The sequence below is a fragment of the Brachycentrus maculatus genome, unplaced genomic scaffold (assembly GCF_059751285.1).
Source record: "Brachycentrus maculatus isolate JH-2025_06_01 unplaced genomic scaffold, ASM5975128v1 h1tg000074l, whole genome shotgun sequence".
NCBI classification, from domain to species: Eukaryota; Metazoa; Arthropoda; class Insecta; order Trichoptera; family Brachycentridae; genus Brachycentrus; species Brachycentrus maculatus.
This window is the reverse complement of record NW_028280828.1, coordinates 787,908-811,172: the sequence shown is the minus strand read 5'-3', so window position 1 is coordinate 811,172 and position 23,265 is coordinate 787,908. Positions and strand designations below refer to the sequence as shown.

The following is a 23,265-nucleotide window of genomic DNA, read 5'->3' as shown; positions in this document are numbered from 1 at the left end:
GAGTAATACAAAAAAATTCAACATCAACCCTCTCAAGGTTATCTGATAATAGATTTTAATTGAAATTTATGTATGAATTATGAATATAAAAGTAGGTATTTAAATTTATTATTAAATAAGTTTTTCATTAAAAAAAATATCTATTTCTTACCCACGCCTTTAAGCTAGGAACGGTCAATATTTACATTTTATCGTGCATCTGTACATGAATTTTAATCAATTTAAAAATTTAAATATTGAAATTGAAACAAAACTTCAATTTAAATGACAATTGAACAGTATTTATATTATTTTAATTATATCAAACACTGGATTATTCACCTTACGGATGAGATATCAAAATGGAAGTTTCTACAATACAATTTTTTTTTTTAGTCTCTAAGTGTGTTTCTAAAAAAATAAGTTAGTGAATTTTTTTATATTTTTTTAATGAAATTAGGTTCATTCAATCATAATTTTTTCCCTCGCCCTATTAGCTGAAAATAATTTCAAATAATACGCGCGTGTATTTTAGTACGTTTAGTTTGTTTGAATGAGGAAATAAATTAAATATACCGTTGTTATGAGTGACACACTTCTTAACCTTTGTTATTGTTTTTATGTGTTTGCTATATTTGAATGTCGACAACTTCGTGAAGGGAATTCTTTTATCAGTTGTTTACAAAACGTGTTTTTCTCTCACTTTCTTTTCTTCTGTCACTACGGAAATAAATGGCCTTGTGTGTTTCAAAATACCACCTTTAATCTTTGATATTGGAAACCGTAAGCCATGTTAAAAGAAAAGTGGCCACTTCAGTATAATATTCCTATCGGCGGGAAATGTTGGTTTAATATTAGGTGTGGTATTACCAGTATAGTAAAAACAGGGGACTCTTTTATGGTGATAAACCCTACAGTACTTACAAAATGCAATAAAAGAGTATCATAGCCGCAAATTGCGATATAAATGACAACGCTTTTGCTAAAACTACTGGTTTTATGAGAAGATGACCATATTAAATGTAAAATCAATTTTCTCGTCAATATTTTCTCTACTTTTTTTTCAGTTTATTTTTGAAAAATGGATCGGCAAGGGATTAATACTTTAAAGGTATTTTTGTTTGATTACCTTACATACAGGTAACTAGGAAATCTAGCTACAGTTTATGCAACTCCGCTTATCATGTTCTTTCTTAGGTTCCAACTATATTAGCTTAATAGCTTTTTACTACTTGTAAATGGGTTTACTCCTTGCAAATAAAGTTAATATGCTGTAAAACAATTCTTGAGTGATAAATTATTATCAATTAACCCTAGTCTACTAAACTACCGTAAAAATTACAACGGCAAAATGACGATTCCTGGAAAACACAATGCTCCCCCTGCTTCACAGTACCTTCTAAATGTACCTTTTTTTTCATTATTACGTGATTTCATTAACCTAAGGAATAAAACTTTTACTTCATAAGTAATATATGTTTTTGATTATCTTACTTTTGAATTCTATTTTATTTTCATATCGTACTTTTTTACAAATGTGTAGTAACAACGTCAATTGGATGATAGTTCAGAAATCTAGGGTTAAAATACTTCCAACGTTACTTACATACAATATTTTTTCATGACCTACTTCAAGTGGGATTAGCCTCCTGCGATGTCGATTCCCAGCTGCCAATCCATCTCTTTGGTGGTCTACCTTGGGATTGGCCTTGCAATGTAATGTGTGGGAGTCTAAATAGAAAAAAGACATCTTCTGGGTTTTAAGTATCACAAAACATTAAACATGGTTTATTTTTGCAGGTCGTCAGGATGTTCATCCTCGTTATCGTCATCTTCGGCATCTGCTGGCTTCCCTATCAGACGTACTTCATTTACACCCACTTCGATCCGGGAGTGCTCTACAAGCGGTACATCCAGCACGTTTACTTGGGCTTCTATTGGCTCGCGATGGCCAACGCCATGGTCAACCCCATCATCTACTACTGGATGAATGCCAAGTAAGATTTCTTTCATTAATTAAATAGTGCAGAGTGTCAATTTTGAGGGTGTCCAAATACTTGTGTTGCTAGTAATAATGCTTTCTAAATCGAAACAATGATGGCTCTAGTGTTCTTACTAGTAAAGCGTTATGCAATTTACGATATATGTAGGAGTTCCAAAAAATTGTAAAGAAATATTGGTGCTAATATATTTAAAGGTAATAGCTTAAAATGTCTTGTAATTTGTCTACGGACAGTTAATTCGAAACCAATTCTCTTCTCATAATTAAAAGCATCTTTTTATTAATTTTAGATAATTTATTCAGAAGTCACAACATTTTGAGTGGGCCGAAATACTTGTTCATAAATGTGGATTTCTCTACATTTTATCATACAACTCAATATAGATCAAATACAAAATCTTGTTTTTTTAGGAGCTTTCATATTTTTTTATTATTTAGGGAAAGTAAAAGCAATAAAAAAACAGCTTTAAAAAAAACTCTTAACTATCACGCCGCTTCCACAAAGGAATGAACAGAGATAAAAGAAAACCATACCAATCTTTCATTCCAAACGACCTTCGCCACTCCACATTCATGTATCTCTTCAAACATACCTTATACATACCTCTTCTTCATACTTATTATTCCAACTTCTGACTTGACCACGCCTAAGTACTCGTATATGAAATATGACGTGGTAAAGACAGAGAAAAATATTATAAGAAATTATTTAGGTCTTCCGAGGTTTAATTAGTATGTATAACCTTCTGTGTTACATACATCCTAAGATTATCCAATGTGCTAATATTTTACAAGAGTAGTATATTAATACAAATTCATAATATATAGTAAGCCCCCTTATAACGTTGAGATAGGTACTGTGTTATCGGAGGGGAAGTTTTATACGGGTAATTTTTTTAAAATTGTATTTAAATTTTAAATGACTCTTTTCGGTAATTTCCCCTAGTTGAAATGTAAAAATACAATTTAAAACATCAAACCCTTAAAACATTTTTTTATATTATTTACATAGGAAAAACATTCAGTATCAGAGTTAAATAACATGAAAGGTGTTTTAATAATATTTTTTTGGAATTTGCTAATCACCTTCTATCTGAAATTTTACGTGTACATAAAACTGGTATGTGTTTAAATAATCTAGAATAATTAGAAATAAGTTAAGGAATTATAAAGATTTACCCATTATAAATAACCAACTAAATTTTACTTTGAGCCCACTTTTGAAAATATTGACTTGACCATGCCCAAGTACTCGTATAAGAAATACTTTGATGTGGTAAAAACAGAAAAAAAAATACAAAATAAATTATTTAGGTCTTCCGGGGTTTAATTAGTATGTATAACCTTTTGTGTTATACATACATTCTAAGATTATCCAATATTTTGAGTGTGTCCAAATACTTTTTCACAAAATCTGGATTATCTCCAATTACAGGAGTTATTTTCATATTATAATATGAAAATAACTCCTGTAATTGGAGATAATCCAGATTTTGTGAACAAGTATTTGGACACACTCAAAATGTTGTAAATAAATTATCTGGTCAAATTATAAGCTTAATAATAAAAATGAAAATGGTATTTTCTTTCGTTTCTCATGTGTGTGATTATAATCTAGGATTCGGATCTCACATACTAATATAAGAGTTTCTGCTTAATAAAAAGCTTCTTTACATCTCACCAATAGATGTCTCTAGTGAAGTTCTAGTGATTCATGAACAAGGTTTCTAAATTGGTTCATAAATATAGAACTTCCAAGAATTTGAGTAGTGTGGTTGTCAATAATGGGTAGAATTGGTGAATGTTACACGTGTAAATATCAATGTTAGTGATCACTTAAACCAGCCTATGACGGTCGTAAGCCCCGTAAATGCCCAGACTTCCATATTCTTCTTCATCTTTGATGAGATGTCAAAAAATAATACTAAGATTATCCAATGTGTAGATATTTTGAAACTATCTCCACAAACACCGCAAAACATTTCTTGCTCCGTAATTCCCAAAAATGTTGTTTTCACACCATTTGTCTTTCCCGAGAGCGTATTTACTTTGTGGCTTTGAAATTTATGCGTGGAAAGCAAATTCTTATCTCACCCTAATTTGCCACTCTCTCCTTCTTGAGGATAACGTTTCAAGTTTCCCCATTCCGTATGAAAAAAATAGAACTAGTGTTACGTTAAGCATTGATTATATAAAAATCCATGCATCTGTTCGATTTACCAATAATCCCAAGATTTCCGTATCTTTATATCGAGAAAAAACAGGATAACAAATTACACTGTGATTTTCAATTTTTTATTTATTTTTATTATTCATTCCTCTTAATACTGGATTATTGATCTTGTCGATGATATAGCAATACAATCCCACGTAACAAATTATTTACACTGTCGTGATTTATATTTCTTTAGATTTTTCAAGAATGTATTGATTAAACATACATCCCAAATATAGGAAATCATCTACTTATTCCATACTTTCCTTAGTAATCTACATAAAACTGATAAAAATAAAAGTTATATTTTTGTTTTATAATATTTTTTGACATCTCATCGAAGATGAAGAAGAATATGGAAGTCTGGGCATTTACGAGGCTGAAAACCGTCATAGGCTGGTTTTAGTGATCACTTTACACACTTGTAACATTCACCAATTCTACCCATTATTGACAACCACACTACTCAAATTCTTGGAAGTTCTATATATATGAACCAATTTAGAAACCTTTTGCTTGAATCACTAGAACTTCACTAGAGACATCTATTGGTGAGATGTAAAGAAGCTTTCTACTAAGCAGAAACACTTATATTAGTATGTGAGGTCCGAATCCTGGATTATAATCACACACATGAGAAACGCCAGAAATTACCATTTTCATTTTTATTATTAAGCTTATAATTTGACCAGATAATTTATAATGTTTCTAATGTTTTTATTTTCACGAAACTTACACAATTTAATCTTCAAAAGAAGAGTGGATATTAAAAGTGAAAGCAAAAAAAAACTGCTTTTCAAAATGTTTTTTTTTGAATTGCCTATTTTAAAAACGTTGAAAAAGCATTTTCAACAAATTGTATGTACAAACGCACAACAACAATTCATCAACCTATGTAATTCCGTAATTGAAGTAATATACAATGTAAATTTCGGGTAAACCGTTGTTTTATTGGGCTCTAAATAAGGATCAACGAGTTTTCTAAATAAGGATCAACGGATAATGGATCCTCTCCTGAACTTTCAAAATAGGTCAAGGTTTCTTAAGTTCTTCTGAAGTTTCTTTATTCGGTATTTTTCTCGCCTTGTACATAATATTATTTTATAGATATCTTCTTTCTGTTGTAGTATCTGTATTCTCATATATTCTTTTATCAGTAATCGATGAATTTATTCATAACAAAGTGAATGTAAAATATATAAATATCTCGATTTTTTATATTATCTTTAATAGTCCATGTAACAAGAAAAATAAAAATAACTATTGATGTTTCATAGAGAATTAGAATATTTTAATTATTGAATTTTTTTTCGATTCTAATGAAATCTTACTACATTTAATAATTTAAAAAAAATAGATGTTTTTACATTATTTTACTTTTAACATTATTAAAACATATTATTAAGTATTTATGAAATATCTTTTCTTTATTAATGATAAAAGTTAAATAAAAACAATTAGTCAGTTGACAAAATATCAATTTATTAGTTTTCGTTTATTTGATTTCGTTTATTCGTTTATACATTGAATAAATTTAAAATCTGATCATGGAAATCGCTGGTAGAAATTTTAGAGTCATGGAAGTATTCGTGAAAAATGTTAAACGATTTAAAACACTCTTGAAACGAAACAAAAACCCATATAGAGAAATCTGAATTCTGAACCCCTGGTATTAACTAGCGAAAATGATATTTTTTTAGATAAAAAAACTCGCAAAGTTTAAAATTTTAGAGGCTTGTCTGCAGGTAGAACAGCGAGGATAGCGAAGTTAGATGTGACAAAAATATCACAAATACCCAGAGTTATTGAAAATAAATCTTTCTTGAATTTATTTGGCAATTGGTGGGAATCAAACCCTTAAATCACTTTCGCAGTCAAGTGGAAACGGGTCCGAAAACATTTGAAATTACCATGTCTTTATTTATTTATAGATTTGGCGTTCAATTTGTAGAACTCCATTTTTATTTATGTATTAAATGTTAAATCCAACATTATTTTCAAACGAATGTTTGTTAAGCATTCGTTTGAAAATGCCATAACTAATCGAAACAATTGTCACAAAATTTCTTTTTTATGTGTTTTTCACAATAAAATACAACTCAGTAGACTAAAAAAAAACAGTGTTTGATTTAACATGTAAAACAAATACCTTGTCTTTTTTTATTTCATCAACTTTTAATGTTTAGAGACTACAACCACTCCGCTTTGTGTAAACTTAGAACTTAGAATGAATATTATATTTATCCAACTATGTAGTTTAGTACGAACATTAAGTCATCCACAAAGTTGTGGGGAAGTAAGACGCTATTATATGTTACTACACGTATATATTAAACTCATATCTTTATATTATTATAATAATACGGAATATGTAAAGACAGTCACGTCCGACTTTTGATAACTTATCCGTCGAAAGCTTTTCATGTGTAAGTTTATTATATTTCGAATTTCCATAGCTTTAATGGGAGGCCAAACTAACATGGTTAACTCTCTAGAAAATTGTGTCGTTTGATAACGACTCTTGGTAAACTAATGAAATGACAGAAAAAAATGCAATCTAAGTACAGAACAGAACGTTTTGATTCCACAGACAAAACCGAGTTAGTATATTGTTATGTGCATAAACACGTAAATCTATAGATACCCTTTGATTCTATGGCGTAAACAAATATTTTGCATTTACAGATTTAGTGTTCAATTTGTAGAAGTCCATTTCAATTTATAAATCACATATTGAAATCAATCACTGATTTTGTTTTAAATTACAAGGGGCAACAACTGTTACCAATTTTTTAATACTTTTTAGTACACTCTAAATATCCGTGTTTGATTTTACTTTTTAATATATAAAAATGATACATTTTTAATAAATTTATAAATATGTGAGAGAGAAAAGAGAACGAGGACGACCGAAAAAGACTTGGCACGATCAGATCAATCAGAACCTAAAGTCTGGCGGTGTCAAAAGTCTGCGTAATCGGAGGGCATGTATGACTAGATGTATGGATGTGAAGGAGGCGAGGAGTGTATGTCAGGACAGAAAAGTGTGGCGTTCCATCCTCTCTGCCCACCCCTGCGGGGAAACGGCGTGATGGTAGTAGTAGTAGTAGTAGTAGTATATATAAAGTTTTTTGTACATACGTTCCAATCGGGTTGTGGTCCCGTGGTTAGTGTCTCAGACTCTAAGGCAGAGTTATTGGGTTCGAGTAACCTATACGACAGCCAGATTTCTATTTTAAACGGCTAATTAGGACTTCAAAACCATTATTAAATTAAAATATTTGTATATATTATAGTGATAATACAAATCCTTTAAAAATTTTATTTTGTTTTTAATTTGATTTTCCTACCGCTCAATTACGAAATTCTGTAAAATTACATAAAATATATCCTCAGCATTTAAAATGAACTTACATTTTGATATCTCAATATAGATGAAGAAAAATATTAAAGTCTGGGTATTTACAGGGCTTATGAGTCATATAAAGAATATAAAAACATTAATTGATTATGCAGTCACTTTGTGGTAAAATCTATCCATTTTTAATAAATGTTTTACTTCGTAAATACCACTATTTCTTAAAATCTACTGTGACACGTGTTTTGATGCATTCCGCATCATTTTCAAACACCGTATATACGGTGTTTGAAAATGATGCGGGATGCATCAAAACACATGTCACAGTAGATTTTAAGAAATAGTGATATTTACTAAGTAAAACATTTATTAAAAATATAAAAACAGTTTAATGAGGCGAATAGAGTTGGATATAGAAGGAAAAAAGGCGAAAACTTGGCGTATTCGAGTATTTCAAATACTTGAAAGTAGTTAGGTCGGGAGTCGAAATAATCAGCGGGTATGTATGAGAAGATATGAACATGAATGTGCAACAGGCTAAGATTTTTTGCAAAGACTGATTGCAAACTGAAAGATTGGTGTGGCGTTCTATTATCTCTGTATACCCCTGCAGAGAAGCGGCGTGATAGTTAGTTAGTTAGGTAATATTATAAATTCCAAAAACAATTACATTTAGATTTTTTTTGTTTTATAACATAATCTTACTAATTATTATTTACCTGAAATATTATTTTAAAAGGGTAACTGTAAGCTCCAAAAAATATTCTAAAAGGTTACATGACTAATCATGAAGGTGAGTCAGAATCCATTTTGAAAAAACTTTTGGAATTTACCCAATTATTCGTCCCGTGTAATAATTAGGTGTTCTCAGTTCCATCACAAGTAGTTAATTATTCTGTCGGAGGTAGTAAAAATTATCTCTTTTTTACACCATTCTAAAAAAGTGCCTGTCGATTTCAAGACCCTGTCGATACAGTGGTTCGCTTTAAAATCTCCTTTTATGCGGTGCCTACGTAGATAAATAGCCAGTGATCTACGTTTAGAGATATCCAGAAAGGATACTTAGTAACGTTACGTGTTTAGCACATCAAACCTACAATCTTCGAAATTTGGGCAATTATTTGGTTCAATTAATGTTTTATAACAAACTAGTTTCCCAAATAGCCAATCAAATTGTTTATCGTCCATCTAGACCGGATTCTAATTGAGATCATTTAATATTTAGATGTAAATCGTTTAATCAGTGGGATATATTACGAATATATATCATGATTGAGTTTCCTGAACAATTATTCGTTTAACACAAACTAGTAAAATGTCCGTAGAGTCTGTTCATCTATTAGAATATTAAAGAGGTCTCTCCGAACGCGCCAACTACTTTTCTATAAAAGTAGATAATTATTTAAGCCCTCAATATAATAATATAATCTAAGCGAATTCAGCATATTTAAAGTCCCAACTCCTATAATAATATAAAAGTTTTGATTTTTGGCAAAAGTGTTCCCTGCTAAATCAAGAAATTTTCATCTCTTCGTTGATCGTCCACAGGAGTTCTCTGTTTTTATTTAATAGCAGTCAGAGTCGAAAATCTCCATTCGCACAAGTAAGTCGTGGCAACTGGTAAAATAATTACAATAGTACGCTTTGAAATCGGTGGGTATCCATTTTTATATGCAGCCAAAAACGTGCTATCTGTGTTTTGGAAAAAATCAGTTTTAATGTCCAATCATTTTTTTTTAATTAAAAAGAGAAATATTACTGTTTTTATAATTTACAAAAATACTTCAATTTCAAACTATTCATAATAGCCTCAGCGGCTCATTATTAGAATTAGGTATAAAATTGTGGTACACTAGGTTCGAACCGAGAAACTCTGACTCAAGAGTCTGCGACACTAACCACGGGACCACAACACGACACATGCAGTAATACTTTAGCTCCATGAATTCTTCTTGCTCGTTTATCAGTAAGTAACTTTTTCCGCGGCACACCGACTAATCAGCACGGTACACACTTTGTGTGCCGCGGCACACATTTTTTTCGGAACACTGCCTTAGAACCCTAGAACCTTAGATCCTTCGAGTTCACTTAAGTCTAGGTTATATAGTATCTTTCATTAGACTGAGCGAGATCACATCCTGTAAAAAAATGTTGGTGCCAATTTAACTTAAATCTTGAAGTACAATATCTTGTAATTTGTCTGATGACTGTAAATTTGAAATTAATTCTCTTATGATAATGAAAAGTATTTTGTTTTGTAGGTTAATGTATTTTAAATAATTTATTTTGATATCGTTTTGGCACAGCTTTTTTTGTTTTCTAGTAAATTAAGAGCAAAAAATAAATACATATATATTAGGTATATTCTTTGCACTTAATTTATATACTACTAGATAATACTACTATCATCACGCCGATTTCCTGAAAGAGTGCAAAAATAAGTTTGTGTAGCATTCAATTTTTTTTTTTCTTTTTTTTCATCTCACCAATAGATGTCTCTAGTGAAATTCTAAGGATTCAAGCACCACGTTTTGAAATTTAACCATACATATATTGAATAATTTATTGATTCGGCATTAACTTTGTGGAATGACATGAATTTAATTTTAAAATTTAATTTTAAAGGTGTTATGATGATAATTTTTCGGAATTTGCTAATCACCTTACATCTGTAGACCATAATTTTAATAAATCAACGGGTTTAGAAATTTTATATGTAAATAAAACTGGTCTGTATTAAGATAATCTAGAATAATTAGTAATAGGTACGCAAAGCAATAATAAAGAGTTTTCCAAAATAAATAACCAACTAAATTTAAACTCGAGCCCACTTTTAAAAATACTCCTATTGTGATTCCTTTGTCTTCTTTCTCTCATTAAATTTTTTATTTTTGCACAAATTTAAAATCGTAATAATTGAATTTTAATGACCTGATTATGGATTTTTTTCCGAAATCGGTAGTCACGAATAAGTGTTTATAAAAGAAGTAATACACAAAGTGAACAATCGATGATAAGGATAGTGTTTTCCTTATAACATTTCCTAAGATAAAGGAGTACCTATTTCAACGTTGTATGGAGGTTTACTGTACACATTTTAATATGCCGTTTTACCTTTTATTGAACGTAATATGCTCGAAAATTAATTTACCCATACTTAAGAGTACACTTGCTGCTGACAGGAGATTTTAATATACGCAGAGGGATACTTAGTGCAATACCCACATGCTGGATTCCAACTTCTATTATGTTCTGATATTTGAAAGCACCCAAATTGTCTGTGCCACTTCAAAGCTTTTGCTTAGGCAAGTGAAAATCACAGTCCTTGTCGAAATGCGGGCTATTTGGATGTGTACGAGTACGTTATGCTGAAGTTCCACCAGTTGCATTGTTCAAATAATCCTCAGTAAATATTACAAACATCATTAGTGCAAAAATTTTGTGAACTTTGCGTGAGACTTTATATATTATGTAATGTATAACGTGGTAAAATGCCACAAGTTGTTTTGTTCAAATTTCCCGGTATATATTAAATATGTATACAGATACCAGAAATATTGAAAACTTTATATGAGAAGTTGTCACAGTTACTTCGCAATATTGAAATTCACGTTGGTAATGTATAAAAAAAATTTACAAGTTGCATTGTTCAAATATTTACCGGTAAATATTACGGACGTCAAAATCGAGTGCAGAAATATTGTGAACTTTAAGTGGGATGTTGGCTGTTATATCACATTATTGAATTTTTCTTAAGTACTCCATAAAATGGTAAAATTCCACAAGTCACATTGCTCAAATGCGTTTATAACTCGGTTAATATTACAGATACCATAATTCATTACTGGAATATTCTAAACTTTAACTAAGACGTTGTGAGCAATTACTTCGCATTATTAAACTTCTTTTTTGTACTGTAAAATAAAGTCTTTCAAACATGTTATTTTTCTAGATCTACTCCTTAAAAACCTAGCCAGATGAAAACAGAATCAACAATTTGTTTAAACAACTGAATTTCTTGATTTTTTTTTCAAATTTCATTTAAAAATATTTTTATATATTTTAGTTGCAATTCTACACACAAGGATAAAATATAAACTAACACTTCATTCTGTTAACTAATGAGATATTACTAGATATTATTAAATCTATGCCATTCATTTTTTTTCTAAAATGTGTATCTTTATCACAAAACATTTCCTTTCTTGCATATTCGAAATCGTAAAAAAATCTTTAACGGAAAATTAAAAAAAAATACACATCGCTCGCTCCTTTCAACAATGTCGTATATCAAAAACATACAATTTTCACTTGTGCACGTTTTTGGAATAACCAGAAAATGTATTTTTGCATTTTGAAGAAAATGCAACGTTTAATTATTTTTTTAAATATAATAAATATTTTTCAAATGGAGAATAAACATTTAGGTTTTACCTAAAAATATCTGTTGCGTAGTAAAAAATTCAATAAGTGGCTTGATATAATACTTATTTTTATATTTATACTTATTTATACATTTCATTCTATTTTTAAACATTAAAAACGATCTCCTGAAAAATCAAGTTTTTCGATATATGACGTTATTGAAAGGAGTGAGCAATATAAGCAATATTTTTTAAATACCTTGATATACCTTTTGTGAAACTAAATTGGTATTTTAATGGCATAAACCACCAAGGCTTTATTTAAATTTTCCAGAAAGGTAATTTTTAGGCCATGCTCCGATTTCAGACTAGAAGAGTTTATTATAAATTTCAACGAGGGGAAAATTCGTAATTCTCAGTTCAAGCAAAATCTACCGGAGGCTTAAATCCTTTGAAGAATTTCTTAGCACATAGGTACGCACTAACTGGGCATTTCCTAAATTGTCTTTGTCGTAAATCTATTGTGATCTTAATTTGTATTTCCATTGTTTAAATTTCCGCACGACTGAATGTTCTAGCCTCTTAATGGCACACGTCACTAAGATTTGAAGGCATTAATTAAAATATTTCCAAAAAATTTCACTATTTCGTTTTCTTCAAATAATACTAATACCTAATAAACGATATTTTTTGTGTCCAAATACTTGTTTATAAATCTAGGTTTCTCCAATTAGGAATTATTTTACATTTTAGACATCTTAAGATAGATTGAGAAGAATATGGAACTTTGGGTATTTAAAGGGCTTACAACCTGTCAAATGCTTGTAAAATGATCACTTTATACTCGGACAATATTCGCCATTACACCCATGATCAACAACCCGCACCCTTGAGGTTTTTTTTAACGCAAATGATGCTTTATAAATTATCCTAATTAATTATTATTATGACCATACAAATCCACTTTTGGAAATCAGACACAAGGGGATATTTGTTAAATAAGAGCTTTCTAAATCAAATCAAAGGTGGCTGTTGTGAGCTCAATCACAGAACGTAATGAGGTTGGTCATTAAGAGATATTTATTTATTTGTGTGCTGTATGAAACGGGAAGTTGTTCTCAATTTTTTTCAATAAATGAAGATTCAGTAATAAGAATGAAATTAATGATATGTGAAGTAGTTTCAAAATTTTAGTTTTGTGGTTGTCAATCATGTGTAAAATGGTGAATGTAACACGTGTGCAAATTGATCACTTACCAGCCTATGACAGGTCTTAAGCCCTGAATTGTCCATACTTACATATTTTTCTTCATCTATGTTGAGATGTCAAAAACACCAAATAAACAATTTTACTTTCTGTGTACGATTCTTTATAAAAACGTATTCAAGATTTTCCATTTTATCGTATATGGGTAATCAGTGGGATTAATAACGATACCGTTTTTCAATAATAAAAACATGATTAGCCATCGTAAATATGATATTTAATAAGAATGTTGGATAATTTATATTGCTCAATATTCGTGAAATACTACCTCAAGGGCTCTTCATAGTGATATTATACGATACGTCATTAATTGGCTGCTCAAATTTGTCGCATCTGGCTCATTTAAATCGGGTTAGATTAAGTTATGGTAAGTAACAGTATTAATATCATTATTATATCAGATACTGGATTATTCGCCTTACAGATGAGATATCAATTTTAAAGGTGTCACAACTTGATGTTAAACATGTATTATTCTTTGTTTTTTTTTAAATAAAAGATGTGTATGAAGTGATTGCTCAACCCACCCCGATCCCAGGTCCCAGGCCCCTGGAATGCTAAGACTTCCATCTTCTTTTTATATTTAAGTTTTACTTAGTAAATACCACTTTTTCTTAAAATCTATTGTGACACGTATTTTTTTAAATACATTCCGCATTATTTTCAAATATTTTCAAACATCATTTTCATACGGTGTTTAAAAATGATGCAGAATGCATCGAAACACGTGTCACAAGTAAAACTTAAATTAAAAATGGATAGATTATACCACAAAGTGACTGCCAAAATAATTAATAAAGTTTCATACTCTTCATTTATAAAAAATGGGAAAAATCATGTTTCATATCAAGTTAAGACACTTTTCAAATATGTTACTTGGGTTAAAAAAATGTCTGTACTTACGAAGATTATTCAATATTTCATGTGAGTATTTTATTTGTTTTTAAAACAATTTCGCCAGCAAATCTTATTTTTTTCAATATCAATTCAATCATATTTTTTATGGCGTTTTGTTAATTTTCGTACATGGGGTAAAAACATGAATGGCAGCTAGAACAGCGTCGGTGAATTTGTTTACTCTCATTCGTCTTTTTCTTCTTGCGCAAACAATACTTTATCTTCAAAAATATGTTTTTAGGGCCAGTAAGTATATTTTCTACCTGTGATGTAAAGTAAGATAATGAGAGAAGATTTTCGTTATAATAGTTGAAAGGCATCCTTCTGATTTGAACCAGGGATTCGTCCTAAAAAATAATATGGGTATTTTAAGCCTTAGAAAATTGGGTAAGACCTACGATTGAATTCTAGTTCTTTGCCTTATTCCGTATTTACTCTAAAACTAGGAAGGAAAACTAAGTTTGTGATTTAGAATATGGAACCCTCATATTACCTTTATCCTGCTTTTAAGTCCTATTCTTGTTACATTTTTAAGTAATTTTCTAATGTTGTAATTTCAATTTTATGATAAAATAATATACATTTTGATTATTTAAATTAAAATTTTACTAAAATAATTAAATAAATGATAATTTACAAATAACATTTCAAAAATGAAATAACCTCTGGAACCAAGAGTCTATTTTCACTCAATATATGAGTATATATGGTGTTTTTTTAGTGGTTTGGTTTTAAAATTGGCTATATTGTTTTTCGGTCTGTCAATTTGACAGTTGACAGTTGATTTGTACCCAGTACGTTTTCCCATTTCAACATGAATAGACTGAATGACCTTTATGCGCGTCGTAAGTTCGCTGAATGGGCCGAAAACAATATTCAGCTTTTTTAACGCAAAATTTTGTTCACCGATGAGGCACATTTTTGGTTAAATGGCTATGCCAATTGCCGAATTCGGAGTGGAGAAAACCTAGAAGCCTTTGTCGAGACGCCATAAAAAATTAAAATATCTCATTTTTTTAACAAATTGAAGATATCTTAATCATTATTAAGCAACTAACCATCACGCCGCTCCCCCGTTGGGGTAGGCAGTGAGAATAGAATGCCACACCACTCTGGTTTTGTATCTAACTTTCAGGTATCAATCAATTCATGATATTATTAAATAAATATTAAAGAAAAAAAACACCAATATTTATTTGCTTTGATCCCTGAGAATCGAACCTGGATCCTCCATCGCAATAGGCAAACACTCTTATTTTTATATTTCACTACGGAGGCAGATAATGGCCTTCAAATGGATTTTATATAATTCTAAATAACTAAATAACCACTCACATGGCAGAGAAAATAGAATGCCAGATCACTGTTTTTTTCAAGTTAACAACGTCATAAATAAATTTAAAAAAAAAGATTTTTCAGGAGATCGTTTTTAAAGTTTAAGAACATAATAAAATGTATTAAAAATAAATATCAAGCCACTTATTGAACTTTTTAACAGATCATTTTAGGTAAAACTTAGAGGATTTTTTTTTCCATTTTAAAAATATTAAGTATATTTAAAAAAATTATTAAACAATATCTTTTCTTCAAAATGCAAAAACAACACTTTCAGCCTTGTAGCGGGTAAATATTCAGTAAAACTTATGCCGCTTTTGCTGGAATATAATACATTTTCTTGGCATTCCGAAAATATGCACAAACGAAAATTGTCGATTTTTGATATATGACGTTGTTAAAAGGAGTGAGCGATATATCCCCGTGTATACCCGCTGATTATTTCGACTACTGATCTGACCATATTCAAGTGTTGGCAATACTTGATTACACCAAATTTCCTTTGGTCTTCCTCTGCTCCCATTATTAATCACATTATCATGATAATTTTTCTTTATATAACATATACATATAATGTACCGAAAGCGAAAGACTTTTCACATTACCTTCAAATAATTACCATTCAAGGAAGGAAATATTCTAGTTTAAAGTTTTTAACTACGATGAACTCAGGTTTTAATCTTTCGACATTCCTTCGTGTAGTCATTATGTAGATGTGGATTTAGATACATTTTCTTGGTACATATTTTACCACGGCAGGGTTGGAATTACAAAGAATAGATAACGTTTTATCTACGTAGATATCTTAAACGTTACTTCTGGGCGTTTGTTTCTGTCAACTTAGGCATTTCTAAACCGGTCGTCAATCCGTTTTTTTACGGAAGTTAATATTACAGATAATTTTTTTGTTAATTTTTATTTTTATTGAATAAAGTTATATTTTTTATATCTATAATAGTTAATACGTTAAGAATCTGGAATTTAAAAGACAAAAACTTATTTTCAGGGTGTTTTTTTTTTTTGGTATACGACCTTAAGTTCAAATTTTCCGCAATAAATTGATGGTGGCACTCGCCATGTGGCATGTTACGCCATATTGTTGAAACACAGTTCTATCATATCAATGCTATTTAACTGAGGTACAAAGAAATAAGAAATCAGTAATCATAGTTGCGTAGCGCTCTCAATTGACCGTTACATTCTAGCCTGCATCGTCTTTAAAAAAATATGGGCCAATGATTCCACCTGCCCATAAAGCACACCAAATAGTGATTGTTAATAGATATAAAGGCTTCTGAGTTTTCTCCACTCCGAATTTGGCAAATCTGCTTATTGATATGTCATTCAACCAAAAATGTGCCTCAGCGGTGAACAAAATTTTGGGTAGAAAATAAATAGAAGATAAAGCTTAATATTGTTTTCGGCCTATTCACAAACCTACAATGTGCATAATGGTAATTCAGTCTATTCGTGTTCTTAAAGGTCTGGATTCTAGACTTTTGAATAATACTTATAAATTGAAAATAATAAATTATTATTAAAATGTTACTTTGTTTTAAAATCGCTTTGTTTTTAAATGTTCGCCTCCGTAGTGTAATGGTCAGCACGCTTGGCTACCATTCTGGAGGTCCCGGGTTCGATTCCCAGGGGGGTCAAATAAATAAAAGTGATTTTTTTCACTGTAATATTTATTCAATATAACCCTGGACTGGTCCTGAAGCGGGGATCAAGATAACACTGCGTTTATATAAAGCAGTGCCTATGCACCATTGGGATGCGGATAAGGGTTTTTTTTATATTGTTTTAAAATCACTTCAAGTATTTAATTATAACTGAATTATAATGTCTACCGGTTTCGAAGCTAACCGCTTCTTTATCAAGACTGATTAATACTATAAATCAATAGTAATAATCAGTCTTAAAGAAGTGGTTAGCTTCGAAACCGGTAGATATTATAATTAAGTTATAACTAAATATTAAAAGTAATTTAAAAAAAAAGTTACATTTTAATTATAAAATGGAAAATCACAAAGTTAGTGCTTCAAATATAGATTATATAAATAGTATAATTGTTTTTTTTTTGCCACTTGAGTATTTCAATGTTATGACAAGTTTTGGTAGCTACAGATGCTTCCATGAACGGGTTGGAATATAAACAAAGTATATATTTTAGTCCGCCTCCGTGGTGCAATAGTTAGCGTGTTTGGCTACCGTACTGGAGGTCTTAGGTTCGATTCCCAGGGGGAAGGGGATGATAATAAATTTGGTGTTTATTAGTGATTACACTGTAATATTTATTTAACATTACCTTGGACTGGTCCCTAAAGCGCAGGAGTGCTCTATTTGCCTTCGTGTAAGTAACGATTATAATACTGCAACAATACAGAGCAGTGCTCTATGCACCATTGGGTGCGGGCAAGGGTAAGGAGAGAAGGGATATATTTATAGTTTATTTTCAAACCCGTAGATGGAAGCATCTGTAGCTTCCGTCTATTATATTCTAGCACAAAGATTCTGTAATTAACTATTTCATTTCTCGTAAAGACGCTTCACATGGATTCAATATGAAAAAGCTTGAATAATATCAAAGAATCGACAAATTCTGATTACCTGTACTAAATATTCATATCGACATATCTAACAACATATCAGTGTGTTCTGACAAGAATAAATGGGGTCGATTCCTTATAAAATATTGCCACGTGTTTTTCCGTGCGAGATATTCAATATCGCCCTTCACATAAATTTAATTTTCATTTCTGAGAAATTTCATTTCAACCGCAGAATCTGAAAATTTCTGCCCTGGAAAGGAAGTCAGCGTTGAATAAATTTCAGTGTTTACTTTGAGAGAAGAGTACTTCAATTTTGAGGCGGATGTTTTTTTTAATAAAGTCCTTTTTTACCCATAATAGAGGAAAAGTTGTCCTTTTTACAATTAATGTACTTCACACCTCCTTTCATTGTACAGGAGTTTTTCGTTTAATGGATTCGTGCCCTCGTAATTTTACTTTATACAAAATTCTTCATTGTAAAACCTTTCAGCAGAAGCTTAATAAAAGTGAAGTGAAGCAAAGATATTGCAAAAGAAGGATGAAAGTAGACTAAATGTAGTTGAAATGAAGTTGAAATGCGATCTCTTAGACGAATGTGTGACAAAACGTAAATCATAGATATTTGTATAGTGATATAAATAATGGATGCAAGGCTAAGAAAAGCACTATCGATAAAATTAAGCAAAGTAGGTTGAGATTCAGTCCATTTTGATCCTTCTTTTGCCAACTCCATGTTTTATATCCATATATAAGGGTTGGCACCAAGATTTCGTTGTGCACTTGAAGTAAAGCCTTCATTGGTAGGCTTTTATTCGCTTCACATAATTTAATTATTTAGAAATGAAAAGGATGAAGTATTTTCTACTTTTCAATACTGTAGAAGTTCTTTGAAATTTCATGATTTGTAGTTATCAAAGAAATTTATTTAAAGGGTTTTCGCGTTTTGTGGTGTACTTTTCGACGGAAGAAAATTTAATCCGTTAATTTTCAAGTGTCAAAGAAAACATCGTTTTTTATACTGCGTTTTATATAACTTTTTTATGCACAGTTGAATTAAACTGTTCAAATGCGTAAATATCAAAGCAATTTTTTCAGCAGGCTAACTACAATTTTATTTAAGAGGAAAATTTTATTTGTATGGATAATTGAATGATCAATGTTTCTTATTCTTTCAAGGATCCTGATTTGTATACAATATATTTTATAGATGTATAGCGTATATTCATAACCTATTCACATGTTGATTTTTTAAATTAAACATTATATTAGAACACTTATTGAATGTTATTGAGTTATTGCGTTTCCATTAAACAAAGAGATATAAAAATGTATTTTTTTAAATAAATTTCTCATTTTTCATATAAATTCATCTTATGGTTGATTAATTAATTATAAAGGTTAAACTAGTTTTAAATTTGATTACTTTAGTCAGTCAAAAACCAGGTCGTAAACCCTGGGATGCTCGGACTTTCATCTTTTTTCGTATCAAAACGATAGATGCTTCATTTCAAGATGAGACACTTATAATTTTGAAAATCCAATGTCTTATAAAATCATGTAAAAAATGTTCAGAGTAACAAAAAAGTTACCGTTATAAATAGAACTAACTTTTATTTTTGTAAACTTCATTTTTGTTGCGTAGTAAAAAAATGCATTAAAACATGACAAATTATAAATTAATTTTATCAGTTCACTCATAACGTTAAAAAAGGCGTACATGAATAAAATATAATACTAAAACCCCAAAATGTTTTGTAACTTTGCCAATTCTTTTCAGCCGTAATAATACCGAAGTTATAATGCGAAGAAACTTGCCAAAATTTAGCGGTAAAGCCTGGCAAGATACATGGTTTCAATTCATTTTATTTTATTTTGATTTCTGAGGTCTTTTATTAGTCATAAATTAAAACCTTCTCTTACATATTTTTATTTGAATAAAACATCTATATCTGTCAAACGTTATGTCAAACGTTACGAATATAATTATATGAAAATTACTTAAAACAGTATATCTGGGTAGTATAAAATTTCGAAAATTCTTAAGACAAAACATGTTTGAGTCTAATAATTCTTAATCCTTCACTTAACATTTAATCTTATTAAGTGCTTCCTACTTCCTGCTTTTGTGGAAGCCAAACTGGAAGTTCACAAAGCAATACTTGTGTCTACACTTACATGGTAATGTGAAACATGGAATCGATAAAACAATGGTAAAGACATTTCGATTGAAATTTAATTGCTTAGACGAGTGTGTAGAAAAATCAATGTATGTCAAAATTAAAAATTTAGGTATTGGACAGCAATGTGTATCTGAGTTTAGGATAATTTAAGAGATTAAAAAAGTTTCTTTGAGATGGTTCAAACACGTGCAGCGAATAAATGATGAGAAAATGACTAAAATAGGATATTACAAAAAAATGCGAATTGGAGAACAGAAAGAAAATGGCCAAATAGAACTTGGTACTACCAAATCAATTAAAAATAGATCTATCAAAAATCTACATAACTGGATAAAACTGTATACATATTTAGAAAAAGAGAATGTTAGAAAAGTATGTCGGAACGTTCCATTCAATGTCGACCCCTGAAGGAAACGGTTTGATGGTTGTATGTAGTATTAAAAGTAATAAGTATAATAAATTCTACTTCATAGCCTAACAGGTATAGGTTCATACTAAATAAGTTTTTTTGGCCAACAATTGTGTTTACAACGAAATACAAAAGTAAAAAGGTCATCGCCCGTGAACCTCTAAATGCCAACTTGAAATTCATTAATGTCTGGTTATAGGAATATCTGTTAATGTAAGCTCGGAGATGTTTATTATTTGAAAAGTCTTTTTCAGTGTTCCAACAGCAAAATTTACTTAAAGAATCGCTGCTATAGATCCTGACTATCTGACTTGACCATCACATTAAATTGTTTTCTCTTTATTTCAGATTCAGGAGTTACTTCAACAAAGCCATTTGTGGCTGGAGGATGTACTTGAAGAGAAAGACAAATAAGAATTGCGTCATAGAATCCCCGCAAATGGCGGATAGGCAGTCCAACTCAGGATCAAGATCCAGATCAGGTTTTTACTCATTAACGTAATTACCAACAGTCTTTTACGTAGAAAAACAAACTAAGGGGAAAGTGTTGTACCATGAATACGTTTTACTTGAGGCAGTTCCAAAAATAACGCTTTTAGTAAAGTAAAACTATCCTATTATTAAAATGTTACTGTCTAATATGTATCACTATAAATCAGTATGTTTTAAAATCACAATATTTTTACTGGTGTACAAAAATATTTCAATAAGCGTATAATTATTTTTTTTTAAAGTATCATTTATAAAATGAAACACAGATTTTTTGAGTCTACTAAGTTGTATTTTATTTTTGAAAAAACACAAAAAAATTGTGACAATTGTTTTGCCTAGTAATGGCATTTTCAAACGAATTGTAACAATATTAATTTTTATGTGTTTCTTTTAATAAAATACAACTTAGTGGACTCAAAAAATCTTTGTCTGATTTAAAAATAAATACATAAATTTAAATGGAGTTCTAAAAAATAAATTCCAAATCAATAAATAAATTAAAAAATTGTTTTAATTGTATTATATTTTTTCAAAAATATTTTTTTTCTTCAAAAAACAGTTAAAATACGCTCTATCGAGTTTAAATGCTACTTAGAGGTGTCTGGATGATTGTTACAAATTGATATATTGTAATCAAAACTAAAATTATCCATGAATCCTAAACAAGTTAACACATTGACAGCCAGTGTCAGCCACCGGTGCCCAACACGAGACATTTCAACAACCACCGGCCACCGGAGGTTGACACTTTGTACCTTATATAGTCATATAAAGTCAATATAAGGTACAAAGTGTCAGCCTCTAGTGAACGATGAGACGTAATTGAAATGCCTTCTGTGGGCCAGCGGTGACTGACACTGGCAGTCACAAGACAAAACGTCAAACTATCACTGAGGTACAACACTTTCCCCTATTCAAACATTAGACTCATTAAGTAACTGGCCCACGAAGTTTATAGAGAAGATTTTTTTTTAAATAACTGAATTTTCTTTTTGCGTATAATATGAATAAAAATTCTAATGATTTTTATTTAAGTAGGCATAATTTCATAATTATGAAAGAGCGATTGACTACTTCGTAGCATAACATAAAGCTACTAAAATAGAAACCATTGTTTAATCAGAAATCCAAAGATTATTTTTTTCTTCTTCCTGGCTACATCCCAGCTTATTGTCCTTGTAGACTGCTGGGGTCAGCTCTCCTTGTCCTCAGGTTATATATTTTTTTTTGAGGTCAAGGGATCTTGCATCCCTTATGTCACTGCAACCATATAAGGTATATTGTGACCTCCCTCTGCATTACAGCTCACTGCCAAGACCTACGTGAGTCATGTAACTCACGGTCTGTCTTGGTGGTAGGAGCTTCACCTACTCGGAGTCCAGGATGTGACTTCGCTGTAAAAGCGTTTAATTCTACATATAACCATTGAAGGAATCAGCAATTTATTTATCATATAGTTGGGTATTAAGAAATATGGCAACTATCAATATAAATTCAATCGTATACATACAAGGTAAGATAAAACTACTCACAACTCGAAATTATTTTCCGATACACAATATGAAAGTTTTTTTCAAATGTAATTTGAACGCTTTAAATAAATAAAAATATAAACATTTTAGTCATATCGTTTTTTTTGTTGTTGATTTTTTCGTATTTAAGTTAAATTTCCTGTAAATCATCGTTTTTAAGAAAGTTTTTTTTTTCATTATTTTTTATTTAAAATTTATAAATTCGTATTTTTTTTCTTACTCCCGAACGTCAAACCGGGAACAGAATTGATCGAATTTTTCTCACGTTTTTTGTACGTAACCACTTTTTTATTTAATATTATTTTTAAAATGTAGCATGTGCCTACTTTTTTTTCTTCCTTTTTTATACGTACGCTTGGACACGTAGAGTTTTCCTAGCGTGTAAAATAATTATGAAAATAATCTTACATACATTTCATGAAGGTTTCTGCTAATAAAAAACTTATTAATTTTTTTATTTGTGTCGTCTATATGTGTATATATGGAGATGATCTTTTCAATTAAAGTATAAATATACCTTCCGAAATTTGAATATGTTCGTAAATCACGGGTAGAATGATGAATGTAACACTGTGTATGAAGTGATCAATTAAGCCAGCCAATGACAGGTTGAAGGCACTATAAATGCCCAGACTTCCATTTTCCCACCTCATTTAGACTTATTTATGTTTGTTGAGATTTCA

General features: G+C 30.3%; 1 protein-coding gene across 1 annotated transcript in view; it reads left to right on the top strand.

Annotated features, from left to right (window-relative positions):
* TkR86C (Tachykinin-like receptor at 86C) overlaps positions 1–21,060 on the top strand; it is a 178,735-nt gene extending 157,675 nt beyond the window's left edge. The window contains exons 8-9 of the mRNA XM_088257200.1: positions 1,780–1,976; positions 20,907–21,060. Coding sequence (XP_088113326.1) covers positions 1,780–1,976; positions 20,907–21,060 — 351 coding nt within the window. The remainder of the gene's footprint in view (positions 1–1,779; positions 1,977–20,906) is intronic.
* Positions 21,061–23,265: the final 2,205 nt, after the last annotated feature.